The following is a 19,892-nucleotide window of genomic DNA, read 5'->3' on the forward strand; positions in this document are numbered from 1 at the left end:
CTGCACTATAACTGTATTATTAGAGTGGGTTAACGTGATCAACTTTTGTATGGTAGCTTTTAAGTCCTGATGACTGGAAGGGAGTGGCAGGTAGCCTAGCGGTTAAAAGCGTTGGGCCAGTAACTGAACGGTTGCTGGTTTCGAATACCCCGAGCTGACTAGGTGAAAAACCTGTCGATGTGTCCTTGAGCAAGGCACTTAACTCTAATTGCTCCCGTAAGTCCCTCTGGACAAGAGCGTCTGCTAAAATATCAAATGTAGACGCATCCCTATTTAAGTCCTGATAACTAGAAAATATAAATATATGACGTTTAGCAGACGCTTTTATCCAAAGTAATAATAATAATAATAATATGCCATTTAGCAGACGCTTTTATCCAAAGTGACTTACAGTCATGTGTACATACATTCTTTTTATGTATGGGTGGCCCCGGGAATCAAACCCACAACCGCGGCGGTCCCAGCGCCATGCTCTAGCAACTGAGCCATGCAGGACCATCCCTATTTAAATCCTGATAACTAGAAGCATCCTTATTTTATGTCCTGATGCTAATTTGCATTCATTATGCGTTGTAATGTAACAGTGAACAATGAAGGATAGTGAATAGTATGTTTTTGTAAAGGTCGGTTTAAAAGTTCTGGTAATCCATTATCCCTAGAACATGCTAGTTTTATTTGGCTAGTAGATCCAATTATATTGATGTATTGCATAGAAAATACTTATTCAGTCAGTGAACGTGCACCGGACGTGATGACTATTTCTGACCGTCTAGACTTTAGTCAGTTACCTAGCTGATTTGAACATGGATTTGAAGTACTACTCCTTGTGATAAAAGTAGTATGAGTCTAACATAAGTTGTTCTAAGAGGAGGAACAGAAAAGGTTGAGAACCATAACGTTAGGCTAGCTGAAAACATTCCATCTAGAAGTTTCCATTCACCTGCATTCTATTTCTATCTCTCTCCATTTCTGCTTCTACCTTCCTCTGCAGCTCTCTATCCTGACCCTCCTGTAGCAACCATGTCTAACTGCACCTCCACAGCCCCCTGTGGGGACAACTGCTGCCCACACACCAGCTGGGGTAAAATCCTGGGTCCGGTCACGTTTGTTCTCATCGTGCTTGGTTTGTGTGGAGGCCTAGCTTATTGGTGGCGTCGCCAGACCGGGAAGTACCAGCCCACCTCCCAAGTTTCGCCCAAGCTAACACAGATCAACAAACACCCAGCGAAATCCTCTAGAGTCTCTGAGAACAGTCAACCACACCCTGTTATGAAAAGACCAACACTCCCATTCCCCACGGATGACGTGTCAATGTCTATGGCGGCTGGCTACCCTATGGGAAGCCACAGAGGTAGAGCTGGGTGCCATCGCTCCCCAGTTTCTCACCATCACTATGAGAGTGACTATGACCATTTGCAACTGGCAAGAGCAGAGGATCCAAAGGTTGCTCCTGGCAACCGGTCAGCAAGCGTGGGTAGTGAGGGGGACTATATGATGTATAATGCCCCAGAAGAAGAGGGTAGTGAGGGGGAATATATGATGTATAATGCCCCAGAACAAGAGGGTAGTGAGGGGGACTATATTATGCGTGATGCCCCAGAAGAACAGGTGGAGGAGGAGGAGGAGGAGGAGGAGGAGGAGGAGGAGGAGGAGGAGGAGGACAGCGTTTACGAAAACTACCCAATTGCCGTCAAAAATAGCTATGCATCTGCTGCAGCTGGACCTAGTGGCTTAGCTGTGCATAGATCCTAATAATTATCTGCAGGATAAGTTCTGACCACAACCACAGTCTTCAATAGAACGCTTTTCTCAGGGCGATTTTTCTTGTTCGAATGTCATTTTTTGTTCACAATTTGTGGCTTCAAATTGACTTAAGGCAAACCTTCCCAGGAAATAATGTCGCACATGTGAACTGATAAAAAAATTACTTCAAGCATGCGATCCTTAGGCTATGTCTTTGGTCCTGCTGCATATCCAACAAAGTGAATGTGCATTAAAGCTATATTAAACACTGTAAACAAGCATATGTATTTTATACCCATCTGTTTTACATTCTGCTAACAGCCTTTCTATTCTATGACTAAGATTTAATGTGGTCCTATTGAAGCTTTAGAGGGGCAGCAATAGCCAGCATGGTCTTTGTAATTCAACATGCACATTGAACAGACCATTATGTGGGGCCAATGAAATGTTTGTTAAGAAGTATTCTTGCACACCATTGCTTACCACACGGAGGGGCAATGAGCATGTTGTCATTTGCGCTAAGGAAATGTATTTATGTAACCTAATGAAATGTATTTATGAAACCTAATGAAATGTATATGACTGTAACCTATTGAGACACCGAAGGATAGGGCTTGCGGACAGTGCTTACATCATAGGCCCACACTTGGTCTAAACACGCCCTCTTGGAGCAGGTGTGTGGCCAATGAGGGAAGGGGAAGCAACACACCACCACCCTGGCATCCTCAGAAAGCTCCTTCAGCAGCTTCTCCTTTAGAACTTCCATCTGTCAGACAGCAACGGCACAGAAAGGGAATTAGATACTATGCTACGTGGGTTGAGAGGTAATACCGGCCCACAAGTAAGACTTTACTTCAGTGAACAGGGTTGAACAGGTTTGAGTCTTGTGGTCCACCAGGCTTTAAAGAAAAGTGAAACTTACCACTGCAGGGGCCAAAAATACAGTCACGTTGTTGTATCGTGATCCGTCTGCAAAAGACAAGAAAAGAACATAGCATAGAAGCAAACGAAGCAGCGCTTCTCGAACAACAGCAGTGGGGACCTTTTATTTACATCTCTGACGATATTGGTCATGGATACCGGTAGAGAATCTGTTAATAATTTCCTATACTATGTGTCATCGTTGTGACTGTAAAAGAGGTTATGGTCAAATTAAAATGTTCCAGTGACTTACTGCACATACTGGAAATGAAAATAAATAAGAAGCATGTTCTCAATCTACACAGATATTTTTGTAATTTATATTAGTTTTTATTGTACAGGTAGCCTACATGGTCCCTGATCAATAAACGTAATAAAATAAATCAATAAACATGGAATTCATACATTACCTTACAGAAATCATTGCTGACAAAATTGGCCTTAGTATGTGGTATTCCCCTCCACCATGCTCTATCTCGTGAACAGGCCTGCAGCATTGAGTTGATCTCAAACCCAGTGCATTGGAACCCAACTGAAGAAGCTTCAAATACCTGGCAGGTGGACAGTTCTCAAGCACAGCTATTTCATTTAGGAACCAAGAACTCTTGTGACAAGAAGTTGAGAAAATCCCATCATAAGCAATCATTCAATATACGGAATAAGTAGATAATTTCTATTAGAAAATTATACTATAGTGCAACACTGCTGATTTCAACTGCCGTTTTCAGAATTAGTAGGTTCAAACCAAGCTGTCTTTATTTTTATTTAGGGTGTTCAGACTCACCAGTCTCCTGTCACCTGATCCTAGATCAGCGAAACGACCCTTACGGCCTTCAAGGAGCTTCCTGACGTTTGTAGTTTGCTCCTTGCTTGACGGCAGGTATGACACCTAAACAGAAACAATATAAACATAATCCGGTTGTTGGGCAGACTTGTGATTCACATCACACCTAGTCATGTGGTGACAGATAACAGTAATATTTTTCTTTCATGTAAATTCTCAAAATACTATTAGACATAACTGAGTGAATGTCCCTGAATGCCCTTTGGCCTAAGTGAATGAATACATTGTTTGTTTGTTCATATTTTCCAATCCTGAAGACAACAGGTATGGAGACAGGTTTCAGTGTATGAGAACGCCTATGTTTGTAGTTGTATGAGCTAGTCGATGTCTGCTGAGCATCTGGTTTAAAATATCACTGGACTGAGACCTGGTCGGTCCATCAGTCAGTGCCGCCGTCTACAGCATGCATATCTGCTGGTATAAATGTGGGTTTGAATCCAGCCCACTATATGGATATCGCTTGTCCATATATGTATATATTCTTAATTCATTCCTTACTTAGATTTGTGTGTATTGGGTATATGTTGTGAAATTGTTAGATATTACTTGTTAGATATTACTGCACTGTCGGAGCTAGAAGCACAAGAATTTCGCTACACCCGCAATAACATCTGCTAAACACGTGATTGTGACAAATACAATTTGATTTGATTTGATTTGCCTTTGGGGGGGCACTCTCCGTCCATCTTTCACACCAGCTCTCCAATAAAACACACAAAATACAAAAAGTTGTATTTAAAAAAAGTATAATATGACTAGCGATACCTTGAGCCTAAAAGGCACTTTCAGGCCTGGCATCACAAACAGAACTCGGTCTCAGGGAAGGGAAAAGAGGAAAAGGTTGGCTAGACAGCGAGGAACGTCGGACTGAAAAAAGATGGCGGAAGCGGATGAGGAAGTGGAATCTGAATCTAATGGCGATAGAATCAAGGAGAATTAGAATTTTTTCCAAAAGAATGGAAAATGGAGCAAAGTAGAGTATGTGATGAGAATGTCACTTCATATCTAGTAGGAGTACGGTTTGTTCATGAGGAGCAGCTGATCTAATTACCAATCTTGAGGAATCCATTTGAGATATCCAAACTGGTGGAGAGAGTGCTGGGTAGAGTGAAGGCTGTGAGGATCACGAGAGGCGGGCTGGTTTAGATTTTTTGTGCTTCTGAGGATCAGAAGAAACGTGTGTTGAGTCTCACCCGATTTGATACGTTTTAAGTGTCGTGTGTGTTTCTTAGGAACAGGGCACCCCTCAAGGGGGTTATATCTGGAGTCTCATGAGAAGTAGATGTTGAAGAGATGAAAAATATTCCTGGAGTGATTGATGCACGTCGGATGAATCGTGTGGTGAATGAAGAAAAAGTGAAGAGTCTATCTGTTCTTTTGTTTTTTGATATGGAGTCTCTCCCTACTCAAGTGCAGTTAGGGTATATTAACTACAGTCAGAGTGTTTATCCCAAAACCAATGCAGTGTGATCATTGTAAAGCTTTTGGTCATGTTTCAATTGTATTTTTTTATTTATATATATATATATATATATATATATATATTTTAGGGGGTAGATCAGCTTAATATTGCAGATAGATTGTAACTTCCATCAATGTAATTGTCTGCATCACTTCCAATCCCCCATGTTATGTATGTATGTATGTATATATATATATATATATATATATATATATATATATATATATATATATATATATACACATACATACATATACACATATACATACACACACACACACATACACATACATACATACATACATACATACATACATATCCTTTAAAAAATATATACTCCCCTTTATTACTTTCCAACCCCACCACCCTTTCCCTAATTGGAGTAAACTAGTGAACAACAATGCTTAGGCCTCTACTTCCAGCTTATACTTACTATATACATTTTATGGACACAGTCAATTTTACAATAATTATATTTTGTTTGTTTTTTCTCCTGAACTTCTTCTATTCTCAACCTCTCCGATCATTTTCATGATGTCCATCCGGTTTGCTTCTATATGCCATATCTTTCTAACTCTGCTCTTTCACAAAAGCTCCCAACCTACAACCTATATACTTATTATGGACACAGTATGCTTACTTTATTAGTTATCTTGTTATTAGTTGTTGTTAGTTGTTATTAGTCCCATCCTTCAACTCCATTCAACACCACCCATCTATCTCTTAACACCATCCATATAGGATTTCTATTTGCCATATATTTTTCAACTGTACTGTGATGTTTTACAAAAGTTCTGAACCTTTCTATTCTCATTGTTTCTACAGATTGTAAATTGCTTAAAGTATTATTATATTATTGATCGATTGACTATGACTTTTCAGATCACCCAGTAATGCTATCTGCAAGGTTAGCTCCAGGTAAATATTGCAATCCTTTAGCCATTCCTGGACCTGTGTCCAAAAACAAGCTACAAATGGACAGTACCAAAACAAATGATCTTATGATTCTGTCTCTTCGCAGCAAAATCTGCAGAGCTGGGAAGATTGTATCCCCCATATAAATAACATTCCATTGGTAGCAATAATTTTATATAATAATTTAAATTGAAAGATTCTAAGTTTTGAATCCGGTGTCGTTTTGCGTATCAGTTCATAAACACTATGCCATGGGATCGGTACGTCAAAAATCTCTTCCCAACTATTTTGCAATCTATATGGGACGGCTGTCAATCCTTTGGTCCTTAAATGAAACTGGTATACTTTTTTATTTATCACAGTTTTCTTTAACCAATTATGTTCTTTAATGCAAGGCCGACAGACAAGTTCCTTACTTTCTCCCCCTTCCACTTTCCTCTTCCATTTTTGCGGTAAGGCTGCAATTATTTGGTTGTAATTTTGGGTAGAGCAGACATTTCCATATGTTTTTGTTAGCTGCATGTGCGACATAACATGTTTCAATTGTTTGCAGAAGGGAGAAGCCGAGATGTCATGTTAAATATCATATTATGTGTTATAAAAATGATGAAAATGTGACATGTTGCAATTGTGGTGGGAACCATGAAGCCACGTCTTTCGAATGCCCCACAAGGGTGAAAGAGAATGAGGTGACCAAAGTCAGGGCTATCCAGAGCATATCATATGCAGCAGCTGTTAAAAGGGTTGAGGGTTTGAAAGGTGCTCCTGAAGAGTCCATGGTGGTGGATAGGCCTTCACTGCAGGCTGCAGGGGTTGCCTTTCACCAGCAGGATCCTGACATTTTAAAGGTTAAGAAGGTGGACTTTGTGGCCTTTATAGCTATGGTGATAAATGGCACTGCCAAGGTGGAGAGAAGGTCCAGGAAGATATAAATCATTGTGGAAGCAGCGGAGCAGTTCCTGGGGCTGAAAGATTTCTCAGCGAAGGAGTTACACCCCCCTATCCACATCGACGGGACCGCAGTGGAAAAGGTGGAAAGCTTCAAGTTCCTTGGCGTACACCTCACTGACAAACTGAAATGGTCCACCCATTCAGACAGTGTGGTGAAGAAGGCGCAACAGAGCCTCTTCAACCTCAGGAAGCTGAAGAAATTTGTCTTGGCACCTAAAACCCTCACAAACTTTTACAGATGCACAATTGAGAGCATCTTGTCGGGCTGTATCACCACCTGGTACGGCAACTGCACCACCCGCAACCGCAGGGCTCTCCAGAGGGTGGTGCGGTCTGCCGAACGCATTACTGGGGGCAAACTACCCGCCCTCCAGGACACCTACAGCACCCGATGTCACAGGAAGGCCAAAAAGATCATCAAAGACATTAACCACCCGAGCCACTGCCTGTTCACCCCGCTATCATCCCGAAGGCGAGGTCAGTACAGGTGCATCAAAGCTGGGACCGAGAGAACAGCTTCTATCTCAAGGCCATCAGACTGTTAAATAGCCATCACTAGCACATTAGAGGCTGCTGCTGCCTATTGAAATCACTGGCCACTTTAAGAAATGGAACACTAGTCACTTTAATAATGTTTACATATCTTGCACTGCTCATCTCATATGTATATACTGTATTCTATAATATTCTACTGTATCTTAGTCCATGCCGCTCTGTCATTGCTTGTCCATATATGTATATATTCTTAAATTCCATTCCATACTTAGATTTGTGTGTATTGGGTATATGTTGTGAAATTGTTAGAATATACTTGTTAGATATTACTGCACTGTCGGAGCTAGAAGCACAACCATTTAGCTACACCCGCAATAACATCTGCTAAACACGTGTATGTGACAAATAACATTTGTTTTGATTTGATTTGATTTGACATGGAATATTGTCACAAGCCGTACCACCCTCTCAGAGACTGAGAAGGGAGATATGGAGAATTGAAAGAAAGAAGAAGTGGGAGTTTTGTTTTGTTTTGTTTTGTTTTGTCAATGTAGTATGACTGTAAGTCACTTTGGATAAAAGCGTCTGCTAAATGGCATATTATTATTATTATTATTATTATTATAGTATTTTTATTTGGGTGGATTAAGTTTCCCTATCACGTATGGATTTTCTTTTTACCTTGTTTTGGTTTCAACCCGTCCAGTTGGTGGCGGCAATACACCTTTTTGGGTTGTAGTCCGCCATAAAACCCACTGAAGAAGAAGAAGAAGACGAAGGCATCACAAACATGGCCCACAGCCCGTAGACCCCAATTAAGATGGCCAACATCCACAGGGTAACAGAGCTGTTGTTCTGGTAGCTGTAGAGGAGTGTTGTACTGTGCTCCTGGAGCATTACCTCGATGGAGTCCTCCATGGTGACATCACCCTGCTGTGACCATGCAGAGAGGCCATGTCAGAGTGCACAGTGTTTGATAATAAGTAGGGTCCAGAGTTTTACATGGTTAGGTACAACTAACCTAGGTATTATTTTAGCAGTGTTGGGGAAGCGACTCTGAAATCATAGTTTACCAAACTGCCAATTACTTCACACTGGAAGAAGTTAAGCGACACTAAAGCTACCCTTAAGAGAAATACTGTATAATTTACATAACTAAAGCTACTTTTAAAAAGTATTTCACCACATCCAAGATACTTTGTGAAAATTATCATATCTAAATCTGAAAAGTCAAGACTACAAAATGCAAGAACATATCACTCTGGAGTCAGATGGTAACATAATGCGTAATTTAGCCTATTAAATACAAAAAAAATATGTTTCAAGTGAGAATTAAGAAGGTCTGATACCGAAAAAGAAAGAAACTTCTTGCCTATTTCACCCGTTATTTTATTTAAGAAGTAGTGTAGTTTCAGTAGTTAGCTTCATGGCAAAAAAGTAATGAACTACTGAAAACCAAGATTAGAATTGAGTTAAACTACCACCAAGCTACTGCAAATTGTAGTTTAATTACTAGTTGAACTACATGTAGTACACTACTCCCCAACACCGTATTTCAGTATTAACTAAAGTTCCGATTTGGGACCATGAACCCAAACTATTTCACTCTTATATTCTCACTATAATTATATGACTACCTGCTGTGTCATTTCTGCATACAGGATTCACACTACACTGAACAAAAATATAAACGCAACATGTAAAATGTTGGTCCCATGTTTCATGATCTGAAATAAAAGAGCCCAGAAATTATCCATATGCACAAAAAGCTTTTTGTCTCAAATTGTGTGCACAAATTTGTTTACATATCTGTTAGTGAGCATTTCTCCTATGGTATGGGCAGGCATAAGCTACGGACAACGAACACAATTGCATTTTATCGATGGCAATTTGAATGCACTGAGATACCGTGACGAGATCCTGAGGCCCATTGTAGTGCCATTCATCCGCCGCCATCACCTCATGTTTCAGCATAATAATGCACGGCCTCATGTTGCAAGGATCCATACACAATTCCTGGAAGCTGAAAATGTCCCAATTCTTTAATGGCCTGCATACTCACCAGAGATGTCACCCATTGAGCATGTTTGGGATGCTCTGGCTCGACGTGTACGACAGCGTGTTCCAGGTCCACCAATATCCAGCAACTTCACACAGCCATTGAAGAGGAGTGGGACAACAAGGCCACAATCAACAGCCTGATCAACTCTATGCGAAGTAGATGTCGCACTTCATGAAGCCAATGGTGGTCACACTAGATACTGACTGGTTTTCTGATCCACGCACCTACCTTTTCTTTTTTGTTGAAGGTATCTGTGACCAACAGATGCATATCTGAATTCCCAGTCATGTCAAATCCATAGCTTAGGGCCTAACTGATTTCCTTATATGAACTGTAACTCAGTAAAATCTTTGAAATTGTTGCATGTTGGGTTTATATTTTTGTTCAGTATAGAATTAAACTCATTCAATTAGTGAAATCCACGGGGCAATGAAAGAGGACGAGAAGTTGCTAAATAGGCTCACTAGCTAGTGGAATATCAGCTCTAGTCTGCACATTTGACTTTCTTTTCCTTTTGCCATGAACACTAGAGGTCGCCACAGTAACATGCTAAAGTGTCATATACAATTCCGCGTGGCTATTTTGGGACAGTCAGAAGAAAAGTAACTATTGGGCCACTCCAAAACTCTAACATAGCCTACATGACCAATTTCTTCTAAATGCCTGATAATCTAGTAGGTCATTGCATGAAGTTAGAACAATGATATTGTCCAAAAACGGGTACTTTACTAGTGCTGGTGTGCCTTTCACCTTGCGTCCAAGGTAAAGCAGTTTACAGGCAAATGTAATAACATTACTGGCGACAATGTGATCACTGCTCACAAATTCAGTCATGTTCCACGTATATTACCATTTAAAACTCATATTTTCATTACTAAACAGCGACATTATAGCAATAATCTAGTCATTTTTGCTAAACTCCCTGACAGAGCACAGAAAATAACCGAAACGTCAATTCCAGATTGTCAGGTTCTGCACCAATCAAAGTCTTCTTTCCCCTTCTTCTATGATATTATGGCGGTCCGCAAACAAACGTTTAAGGTGCATGTCGCCACCTACTGTTCTGGAGTGTGTGGTCAATCACCCAGTAGAACCTCACTACTACACCCAGTCTCTCGATTCTCCATAATAACATTAATACCTCCAATAGTAGGTCACTCCTATTAGATTTGCCAGATGATAAACTATTCAACACAGACAGGGAATCTGAGCATACTATAATTCTGACACGTTGAACATCCTCCACCCACTGGAGGGCAACTATTATCGCCAACAGTTCAACTGAGTATACTGACAGTTCATCTGTTAGTCTTCTACATATCTGCACATCAAATTCAGGAACGTAAACACCTGCTCCTGTGCGCCCACTATCTGGGTCCTTGGATCCATCTGTGAAAAGCGGTAAAAATGCATAAAAACTTCTACCAATGTAATTGTCATCCAGTTTCCCTATATCACTGACTTCTGACCAATCTTTCATTTTCTCTATCAAGGTTAGATCAACAACAGGATTCGGTAGTAACCACAGAGGAACATCCCCTATCACCACAGAAGGGCCAACCTCCAACACCAATCAGAGACTTTCTTTTACACCTGCTAGTTAGGTTAAGCTGTTAGGGTGAGCTTAGTTAACCCAATAAAAGTATTTTTCGTCATTGATGACTGGTAAAAGACTACATTCCCCATCAGCTCAACATTCTGTGTGATTGTGAATGGTTCTTGCTATCCGGGATCCTTGGGACATCCCTACCCCATTGAAGTTTAACTTTAAAATTGTTAAGGTAAGGGTTAGGGTTATGGTTATGGTTAGGCTAAGGGTAAGAGTAGGGGTTAGGGATAGGGTTTAGGGTAGGGACGTCCCAAGGATTCGAAATAGCACTAACAGACTGTGAATGCGCGCAGTCGCGTGTCATGGCGCGCCCTCGTCTGGCTTGAAAAAAGGGGACAGCTCCGTTGCTTAAATCCAGAGGGAGGCACAGGCGGAGCATCTCTCGGTATCACTCGCTGAATTGAACACCACACATTTGGAAATCTGTTTGTCATTTAGTGGCACGCGCCAGGACGCACCTATGCAGGTAGGTGTATGTTTTTTGTACCTTTATTTCTCATGCCATATTTGTAGTCATATGTGCCCGTGAATTATTTGTAAAAACTGTATGGCAATTATTACAATTGTACCCTGAAAATGAGAGAGCTACGCTTGAAAACGCATCTGTATACAGGCAGAGTGACAATATGTTTTTATGCAAAAACGAACAGATGGTGAAAAACATACCGTGTCAACATAGGGGTGGGCGTGCTTTTCTACACTGTGGTTGTAGGAAAAACAGTAGCCTATTTTACATTACTATGGATTGAATTAATAGCCAGCAATGAACTGTAGTTGTTCGCTTGAATTTAGTTATTATCTTAGGTACATAATTTAATTAGTCTAGCCTATGTGAGCTGGACCAAATTAACCCACATTAGATCTAATTGATGTTAGATCCAATTGAACTGTAAGTCGCTCTGGATAAGAGCGTCTGCTAAATGACTAAAATGTCAATGTAAAACGTTAAATTATTAACATTTCTTACTGTCATGTATTTTGTTGTGGAACTTTGAATGGTGTGCATTTATTAACTGCATTAACATTCTGTATTCATTTTGTATTTGCATTTTACATAATCATTTTGTAAGCTATAAAAATAAATAAAGAGAGTCACACACACACTCTCTCTCTCTCTCTCTCTCTCTCTCTCTCTCTCTCTCTCTCTCTCTCTCTCTCTCTCTCTCTCTCTCTCTCTCTCTCTCTCTATATATATATATATATATATATATAGAAACTCCCAGTAATTTATTGGGTAAAACACCAACGTTTCAGCATCACTGTGCCTTCTTCAGGGTAATGCCATGAATGCTTGAACCAGGTTATGTAGACAAACAGTGCAATTAGTGCAACCAATGACAATAGTGAGGGGTGTGTCATAATTATTAGGTTGAAGGAATGAATTGAGTGAAGATTAGATTAGATTGTAAAATACTAGATTGTAAAATAATCTAGTAATCATTCCTGTAAAGAAGTCTTAAAGTCAGACCTTGATTAATAAAGGAAATAGCCAAAAGGCATATAGTACCCCTTTTCCCAATGTGTGAATGTCTCCCTCCCCCCCTTTAGCCAGGTAGAGGCTTGCCTGGGTCTGTGGATGTCTCATGGTTGAGTTATTGGATCTGAACAGCCTTGTGAATGAGCTGCTACATTGCTCTTATAATTTATTGAACACCTCCATAGATTGAACATTTAAAAAGGATGTGGGTGCTGATGTAATAAAGCTCATGGGGCTCTGGTCCAAAGTATTGCACTGTCTAGTGTGACATTTGGGACGCATACCTAATGTTAAGGTCTAGCGAACTCTGAAACCCCAATCTCTGAACACCAATTGCTTTTGAATATGAACCGTCTTGTTCTTGCAGATGGCTGCAACACAGCAAGAGGGCTCGGACCAGAACTTTGATTATATGTTCAAACTGCTTATCATCGGCAACAGCAGTGTAGGAAAAACGTCCTTTCTCTTCCGCTATGCCGATGATTCCTTCACCTCTGCTTTCGTCAGCACTGTGGGCATAGACTTCAAAGTGAAAACAGTCTACAAGAACGACAAGCGGATCAAACTACAGATATGGGTGAGTCTAAAGTGTGTTTTTGAGGCATGGTGCTCTCCACCTCCTCACTCTAAGAGTGTTTCCTACTGTTGAATTTTACAGTATGTGTACTGTTTGCTGTTGTAAAGGAGGTCGTTCAGAACCGTGTCCGTGTGAGAAGAAACCTTGCAGGGGACCTAAAGACTCCTATTGTTGGCTCCTAAGCTAATGCCTAGTCCAGTGTTTCCCAAACTCGGTCCTGGGGCCCTCAAGGGGTGCACGTTTAGTTTTTTGCCCTAGCACTACACAGCTGATTCAAATAATCAACTCATCATTAAGCTTTGATTATTTGAATCAGCTGTGTAGTGCTAGGGCAGAAAACAAAACGTGTGCCCCTTGAGGGCCCGAAGACCGAGTTTGGGAAAACCAAAACGTGCACCCAGGGGGGGCCCCAAGACCGAGTTTGGGAAACGCTGGCCTAGGCTTTAGTTCAGTGGGCTGCTGGACTGATGCAGTCTTGTCGTACGAAGGAGACCCAGGTTTGAACCCCGGTTGGTCACTCTGTCATGTCCACAAGAGTTAACTTAGTGCCAATATTACATGCTTTGAAGACAGGACGTCTGAATTTGTATTTTGTTCTCTGCCCAGTAGCTATAGTATTAAACCTACAACACTGGGGTACTGGCAAAACTGTCTGGGGTTTGTGAGGTTAGTGACAGCAGATTCAAAAGGATTCAGGAAGGAGTGTGACTGTATTATCTCAGGGTGTTGTTTGTGAGGCCCATGTCTGACCAATCCATCTTTTGGCACTTAATAATTGAATAGTCATGAATTCATGATTTTCTTATGCACCTCCATTAGCAAAAATGTCTGAAGATATTAAATTATAATGGCAGCCCAGTATGTTCTTGTCTATTTCTCCTATCAAGTGAGGTCTAACCCTGCTTGATGGTGTTAATGAAGGACATTTGCTTTACAAGTGTCTGAAATGATGCTGTCACTTCCTTTGAAAGAGGGTGAATAAAGGAGGATGGATAGATGAGTCTCTAACTCAAACGTCTTCAGAGGGACAAATCCCTCCTCTGTCTACGGATGCTGACATGATGACTAATCGCTTTCCAAGATGGTAACACCAGAATGTTAAAGGAATGTTATTTCCATCTGCAATATATTACTCATGCTTATGTGGAATGCTATTGCGTGTTTGAAGCCTTATAAGGGGTTGTATAGGAATGTATGGAATAAAGCTTTTGTCATGGGCGGTAGTCTTAGTCCCGAGTTTTCCTGACTAGGTCACATGGTCAGGAAAAGTTCTGGGCCTGTATTCATAAAGCATCTCAGACTATTCATAAAACGTCTCAGAGTATTCATAAAGCATCTCAAAGTATTTATAAAGAGTCTCAGACAGAGGAGGCTCTTCAGAGGAGGAAGGGGAGGACCATCCTCCTCAGTGAATTTCATAAAAATGAAAATAGTGAAACATAAAAAAAAAAAAGTTTTTCTTTTTGGATAAAACAATACTAAATATATTAACATGTCACCAAATAATTGATTAAAACACACTGATTTGCAATGAAGGTCTACAGTAGCCTCAGCAGCACTCTGTAGGGTAGCACCATGGTGTAGCCGGAGGACAGCTTGCTTCTGTCTTCCTCTGGGTATATTGACTTCAATACAAAATCTAGGAGGATCATGGTTTTCACCCCCTTCCATAGACTTACACAGTAATTATGACAACTTCCGAAGGACGTCCTCCAACCTATCAGAGCTCTTGCAGCATGTTGCCCACCCAATCAAGAGATGAGAGAATTAATCTAGTACTGAAAGCATAAGCTACAGCTAGCTAGCACTGCAGTGCATAAAATGTGGTGTGAGTAATTGACTCAAAGACAGAGAAAGACAATAGTTGAACAGTTTTGAACAAATTAATTTCTTCCAAAATTAAGGAGGAGAGAGAGAGAGAGAGAGAGAGAGAGAGAGAGAGAGAGAGAGAGAGAGAGAGAGAGAGAGAGAGAGAGAGAAGATTGCTATATTTGGTGTATTCTTTTCACTTAGCTAGCGAATGCAGTTAGCTAGTTTAGCCTACTCAAACACCCGGCTCAAACAGAGAGGGATGCTATATTAGCTAGCTGGCTATGGCTATCCAACACTGGAACTCTTCCAAGTCAAGGTAAGCTTTTGGTTTTATAAATTTATTGCCACCTTGGCCTGCTTGTGTAACTGCTAAACTGTTTACTGACTGTACACTGTACTTACTACATGATTGTAGCGGGTTTACTAATGCGTTAGTTCTAGTAGCTATGTTGACTGACGTGACAACGATGTAGGCTGTGTGTAGCGGTCATGATATGAAGATTTGGCTTGGAAAAGTTTTTTCGCCTGGTCACAGACAGCTGATGTGTTGTGCACTGAAGTCCACAAGTGAAGCGAAAAGGTGAGAGGAGGACAGTGCGTAGATAGTTGCGAGAAGGAATTATAAATATACGATATAACAAGCAAAGTGATCATGCTGTTTGTATGTGGCTGCTATAAAAGTGAACTGTGTTTTCGTGTGATCAGGGGTGTATTCATTCTGCCGATTCTGTTGGAAAAACGTTTCTTAAATGGAAGCAAACAAAACGAAACGGGGATAAACATACCTGAATTTTGTCCAATAGAAACGCTTGTTTGCAACTGTTGGACTAATGATTACACCCTCGTTTACAACTGTTGGAATAATGATTACACCCTAGATCAGCTAGATGCAGGCAAGAGTGTGCAAGGCGGTATTGAATGTGTCACTGTCTGTCACCTTGATTACTCAAAATTCTCTCGACCAGTGCACCTACGTTGTAAACTTTAATTCATAGGCTAGGTTGTAGCAACCTCATGTTGGGTACAGGGACAATTTGAGTATCATGTAAAAGCCTAAACCTATCGATGTTACATTGAGCTGGGTGAATGGAATATGAATGACAGTCATCCAATATGCTGTAATAGAAATAAGGCCATGCTCATAAAAAAATGTGTATCCACCGACCGCCTCTGGTCTCACAGTATTCATTAAGCGTCTCCGACTAGGAATGCTGATATAGGATCAGTTGGGGGGGCTGATCAGCACTCCCACCTGACTATCTGATCCTAGATCAGCACTCCCACCTGACTATCTGATCCTAGATCAGCACTCCCACCTGACTATCTGATCCTAGATCAGCACTCCCACCTGACTATCTGATCCTAGATCAGCACTCCTACCTGACTATCTAACCCTAGATCAGCACTCCCACCTGACTATCTGATCCTAGATCAGCACTCCCACCTGACTATCTGATCCTAGATCAGCACTCCCACCTGACTATCTAACCCTAGATCAGCACTCCCACCTGACTATCTGATCCTAGATCAGCACTCCCACCTGACTATCTGATCCTAGATCAGCACTCCCACCTGACTATCTGATCCTAGATCAGCACTCCCACCTGACTATCTGATCCTAGATCAGCACTCCCACCTGACTATCTGATCCTAGATCAGCACTCCTACCTGACTATCTAACCCTAGATCAGCACTCCCACCTGACTATCTGATCCTAGATCAGCACTCCCACCTGACTATCTAACCCTAGATCAGCACTCCCACCTGACTATCTGATCCTAGATCAGCACTCCCACCTGACTATCTGATCCTAGATCAGCACTCCTACCTGACTATCTGATCATAGATCAGCACTCCTACCTGACTATCTGATCCTAGATCAGCACTCCCACCTGACTATCTGATCCTAGATCAGCACTCCTACCAGACTATCTGATCCTAGATCAGCACTTCTACCAGACTATCTGATCCTAGATCAGCACTCCTACCTGACTATCTGATCCTAGATCAGCACTCCTACCTGACTATCTGATTTTAGATCAGCACTGCTTTATGAATACAGCCTGGTCCCTAGTCATGATCACTTACTAACCTTAACTAACCCTAACACTTACTAACCCTTACTAACCCTTACTAACCCTTACTAACCTTTACTAACCCTAACACTTACTAACCCTTACTAACCCTAACCCTTACTAACCCTTACTAACCCTAACCCTTACTAACCCTTCCTAACCCTAACCCTTACTAACCCCTACTAACTCTTACTAACCATAACCCTTACTAACCCTAACCCTTACTAACCCTAACCCTTACTAACCCTAACCCTTACTAACCCTTACTAACCCTAACCCTAACCCTTACTAACCCCTACTAACTCTTACTAACCCTAACCCTAACTAACCCTTACTAACCCTTACTAACCCTTACTAACCCTAACCCTTACTAACCCTAACCCTTACTCTTACTAACCCTTACTAACCCTTACTAACCCTAACCCTTACTAACCCTTACTAACCCTAACCCACATTACTGTCTGGAGGATCAAGTGTCTAGTCATGGTTTTCTTGAAAGCAAAATGAATACAGGTCACATTGGGTGTTTTAAATAAGACCGGTACTAATGAACTAGACCAACTGAACACATTAGGCTGCTCACTGTCAATGGCTACTAAATACAGCTGGAATGGAATGTCGACCAAATGCTTACACTACACAAATATTGGCCCAATCTCATGGTTTTTAATTTGTGCCAGGATGATTTTTAACTGTGTTGATTTTATACCCAAATCAAATCGACTTGAGAGGATGTTATGCTTGCTGAAGACCCCATGATCTATAGCCCTTTCCTGAAGAAACGATCCATTGGAAGCCCCATTGGTCTGATACATTGGAAGCCCCATTGGTCTGATACATTGGAAGCCCCACTGGTCTGCTACTCACAGATATTAGGCCTACTTCTCTACTGAAGACATGAAGCCTGTCAAAATCAAACTGCTCTCTAGTTGGAAGCCTACCCAGTTGGCACACACTGGTTGAATCAACGTGGAATAGATGTTGAATTGACGTATGTGCCCAGTGGGTATTTGACTTCATCTTTTCATCATCGACTCACATTTCAGTTACCGCCCTCTTCTCTAACACTGTACAACCATTCTGCCTCCTGATAACCTAGCAGAGAGAAACTGGTGCTCTGCCACCAAATGTCTGCTTTAGATGAGCCAGGTGGTGGCCACACATTTATTAATCATCATGTCAATGGTTTATTACAGACAAAACTGTTCTTAGAAGAGAAAAAACCCAATATTCATCCTAATTATTTTAATGCTTCAAGCGTAGGACGAGACAGTATGATTTCAGCCATAGTTAGAGAGAGCAAATCTTTGTTGCATAGAGGATTTTGCTTCTAATAACGACCAGTGACCACAAAGCAAGTGTACTAATATTGTATCAATACAGTAATTTTACTTAATAGCAGTCAATGGCAGCATGTGAAATTATATTTTAATCTATGCGATACAAAATACAAAACCTGAAACACATAAACAATAGACAGTAAATCCAAAGGACTCCTTCACCTTCATGAGTCAGTAGCATGCCCTCCCTCGACCCGGTCTCTCATCCAAGTCCCTCTCTGTCCAAATGAATATCACTCACTCCTGACTGAGCCACCAGACCCTGCCATACACTGAAACCATGGAAACAGGTCTGGAGCTAGCTAGCACAGAGGGGGTAGCTGGGGCCAAGGTCTGTGGCACAGGGGTTATAAAATACAAACAGACTCATAACATTGATTTTGGGAAATGGCGGCAGCAGTTAGCTAGCGGGTAGCGGATGCTAGGCTTGGTCACTCTGCCGTGACTGTCTGTAACCAGATTTTGCGGGAGGTCTACACAGCTTTGCCGGATGTCTGAAATGTTTGGAATCGAGTTTTGCGGTCTCACAAGGAGTTTTATTGGTATTGATTTTTCATTTACATTGCAGCTGTCTTCAATCATGGCTAACTTAGAGAGGCTTAAGGAGTGTTCGAGGGACGTAGCTACAAAGGCTGGATCCAATGTAAGTGCAATGTCTCCACTTCCATTGGGGCTGTACTGCCGTAATGAGAACAGCTTTAGAATATCAGATTCCATTTATAAATTAGGGTTAGATCCAACTAAACAAAGTCAAGCCATCAAGGCACTCTGAGGAAGACTTCAGCTTGACGTCGAAAACGTCACTCACCTGTACTCATCCTGAACAATGGATTAAAGTGAGCAAATAATAAATTAATTGAGTGCTTTTTGTTGAGTGCTCCAACTCCTCTCTGCCTCAAATTAGTCCTTTTGGAAGTTTGTCTTGGTAAGCCCATCAAAGCTTTATGAAAACAATATTTATGAACTGCCTTTACAGTTAGTGTGAAAATGGAATATGCAACACCCACCTTTTATAGATAGCACCTTTTTTTCTAAGAGTGTATCTAGAACCTAAAAGTGTTCTTCGGCTGTTCCCATAGGAGAACCCTTTGAAGAACCCTTTTTGGTTCTAGGTAGAACCCTTTTGGGTTTGAGATAGAAACATTGCCACAGAGGGTTCTAATTGGAACCCAAAAGGGTTCCACGGATGACACCATCGTACTGCACACTGCCATATCCCATCGGGACAAGAGGAATACCTATGTAAGAATGCTGTTCATTGACTACAGCTCAGCCTTCAACACCATAGTATCCTCCAAGCTCATCATTAAGCTCGGGGCCCTGGGTCTAAACACCGCCCTGTGCAACTGGGTCCTGGACTTCCTGACGGGCCGCCCCCAGATGGTGAAGTTTTGAAACAACACCTCCACTACACTGATTCTCAACACAGGGGCCCCACCAGGCGTGCGTGCTCAGCCCTCTCCTGTACTCCCTGTTCACCCATGACTGCTTGGCCATGCACGTCTCCAACTCAATCATCAAGTTTGCAGACAACACAACAATGGTAGGCCTGATTACCAACAACGACGAGACAGCCTAAAGGGAGGAGGTGAGGGCCCTGGCAGAGTGG

The 19,892-nt window shown here is 41.5% G+C and overlaps 1 protein-coding gene across 1 annotated transcript in view; it reads left to right on the forward strand.

The window, feature by feature from the left end:
• Nucleotides 1-12,846: 12,846 nt before the first annotated feature.
• Nucleotides 12,847-19,892, forward strand: part of LOC311128048 (ras-related protein Rab-3C-like) — a gene marked incomplete at both ends in the record, with an annotated part of 40,636 nt that continues 33,590 nt past the window's right edge. The window contains one exon of the mRNA XM_084159996.1: nt 12,847-13,056. Coding sequence (XP_084016122.1) covers nt 12,847-13,056 — 210 coding nt within the window. The remainder of the gene's footprint in view (nt 13,057-19,892) is intronic.

Source organism: Coregonus lavaretus, assembly GCF_964263955.1.
Source record: "Coregonus lavaretus genome assembly, chromosome: 4".
NCBI lineage: Eukaryota > Metazoa > Chordata > Actinopteri > Salmoniformes > Salmonidae > Coregonus > Coregonus lavaretus.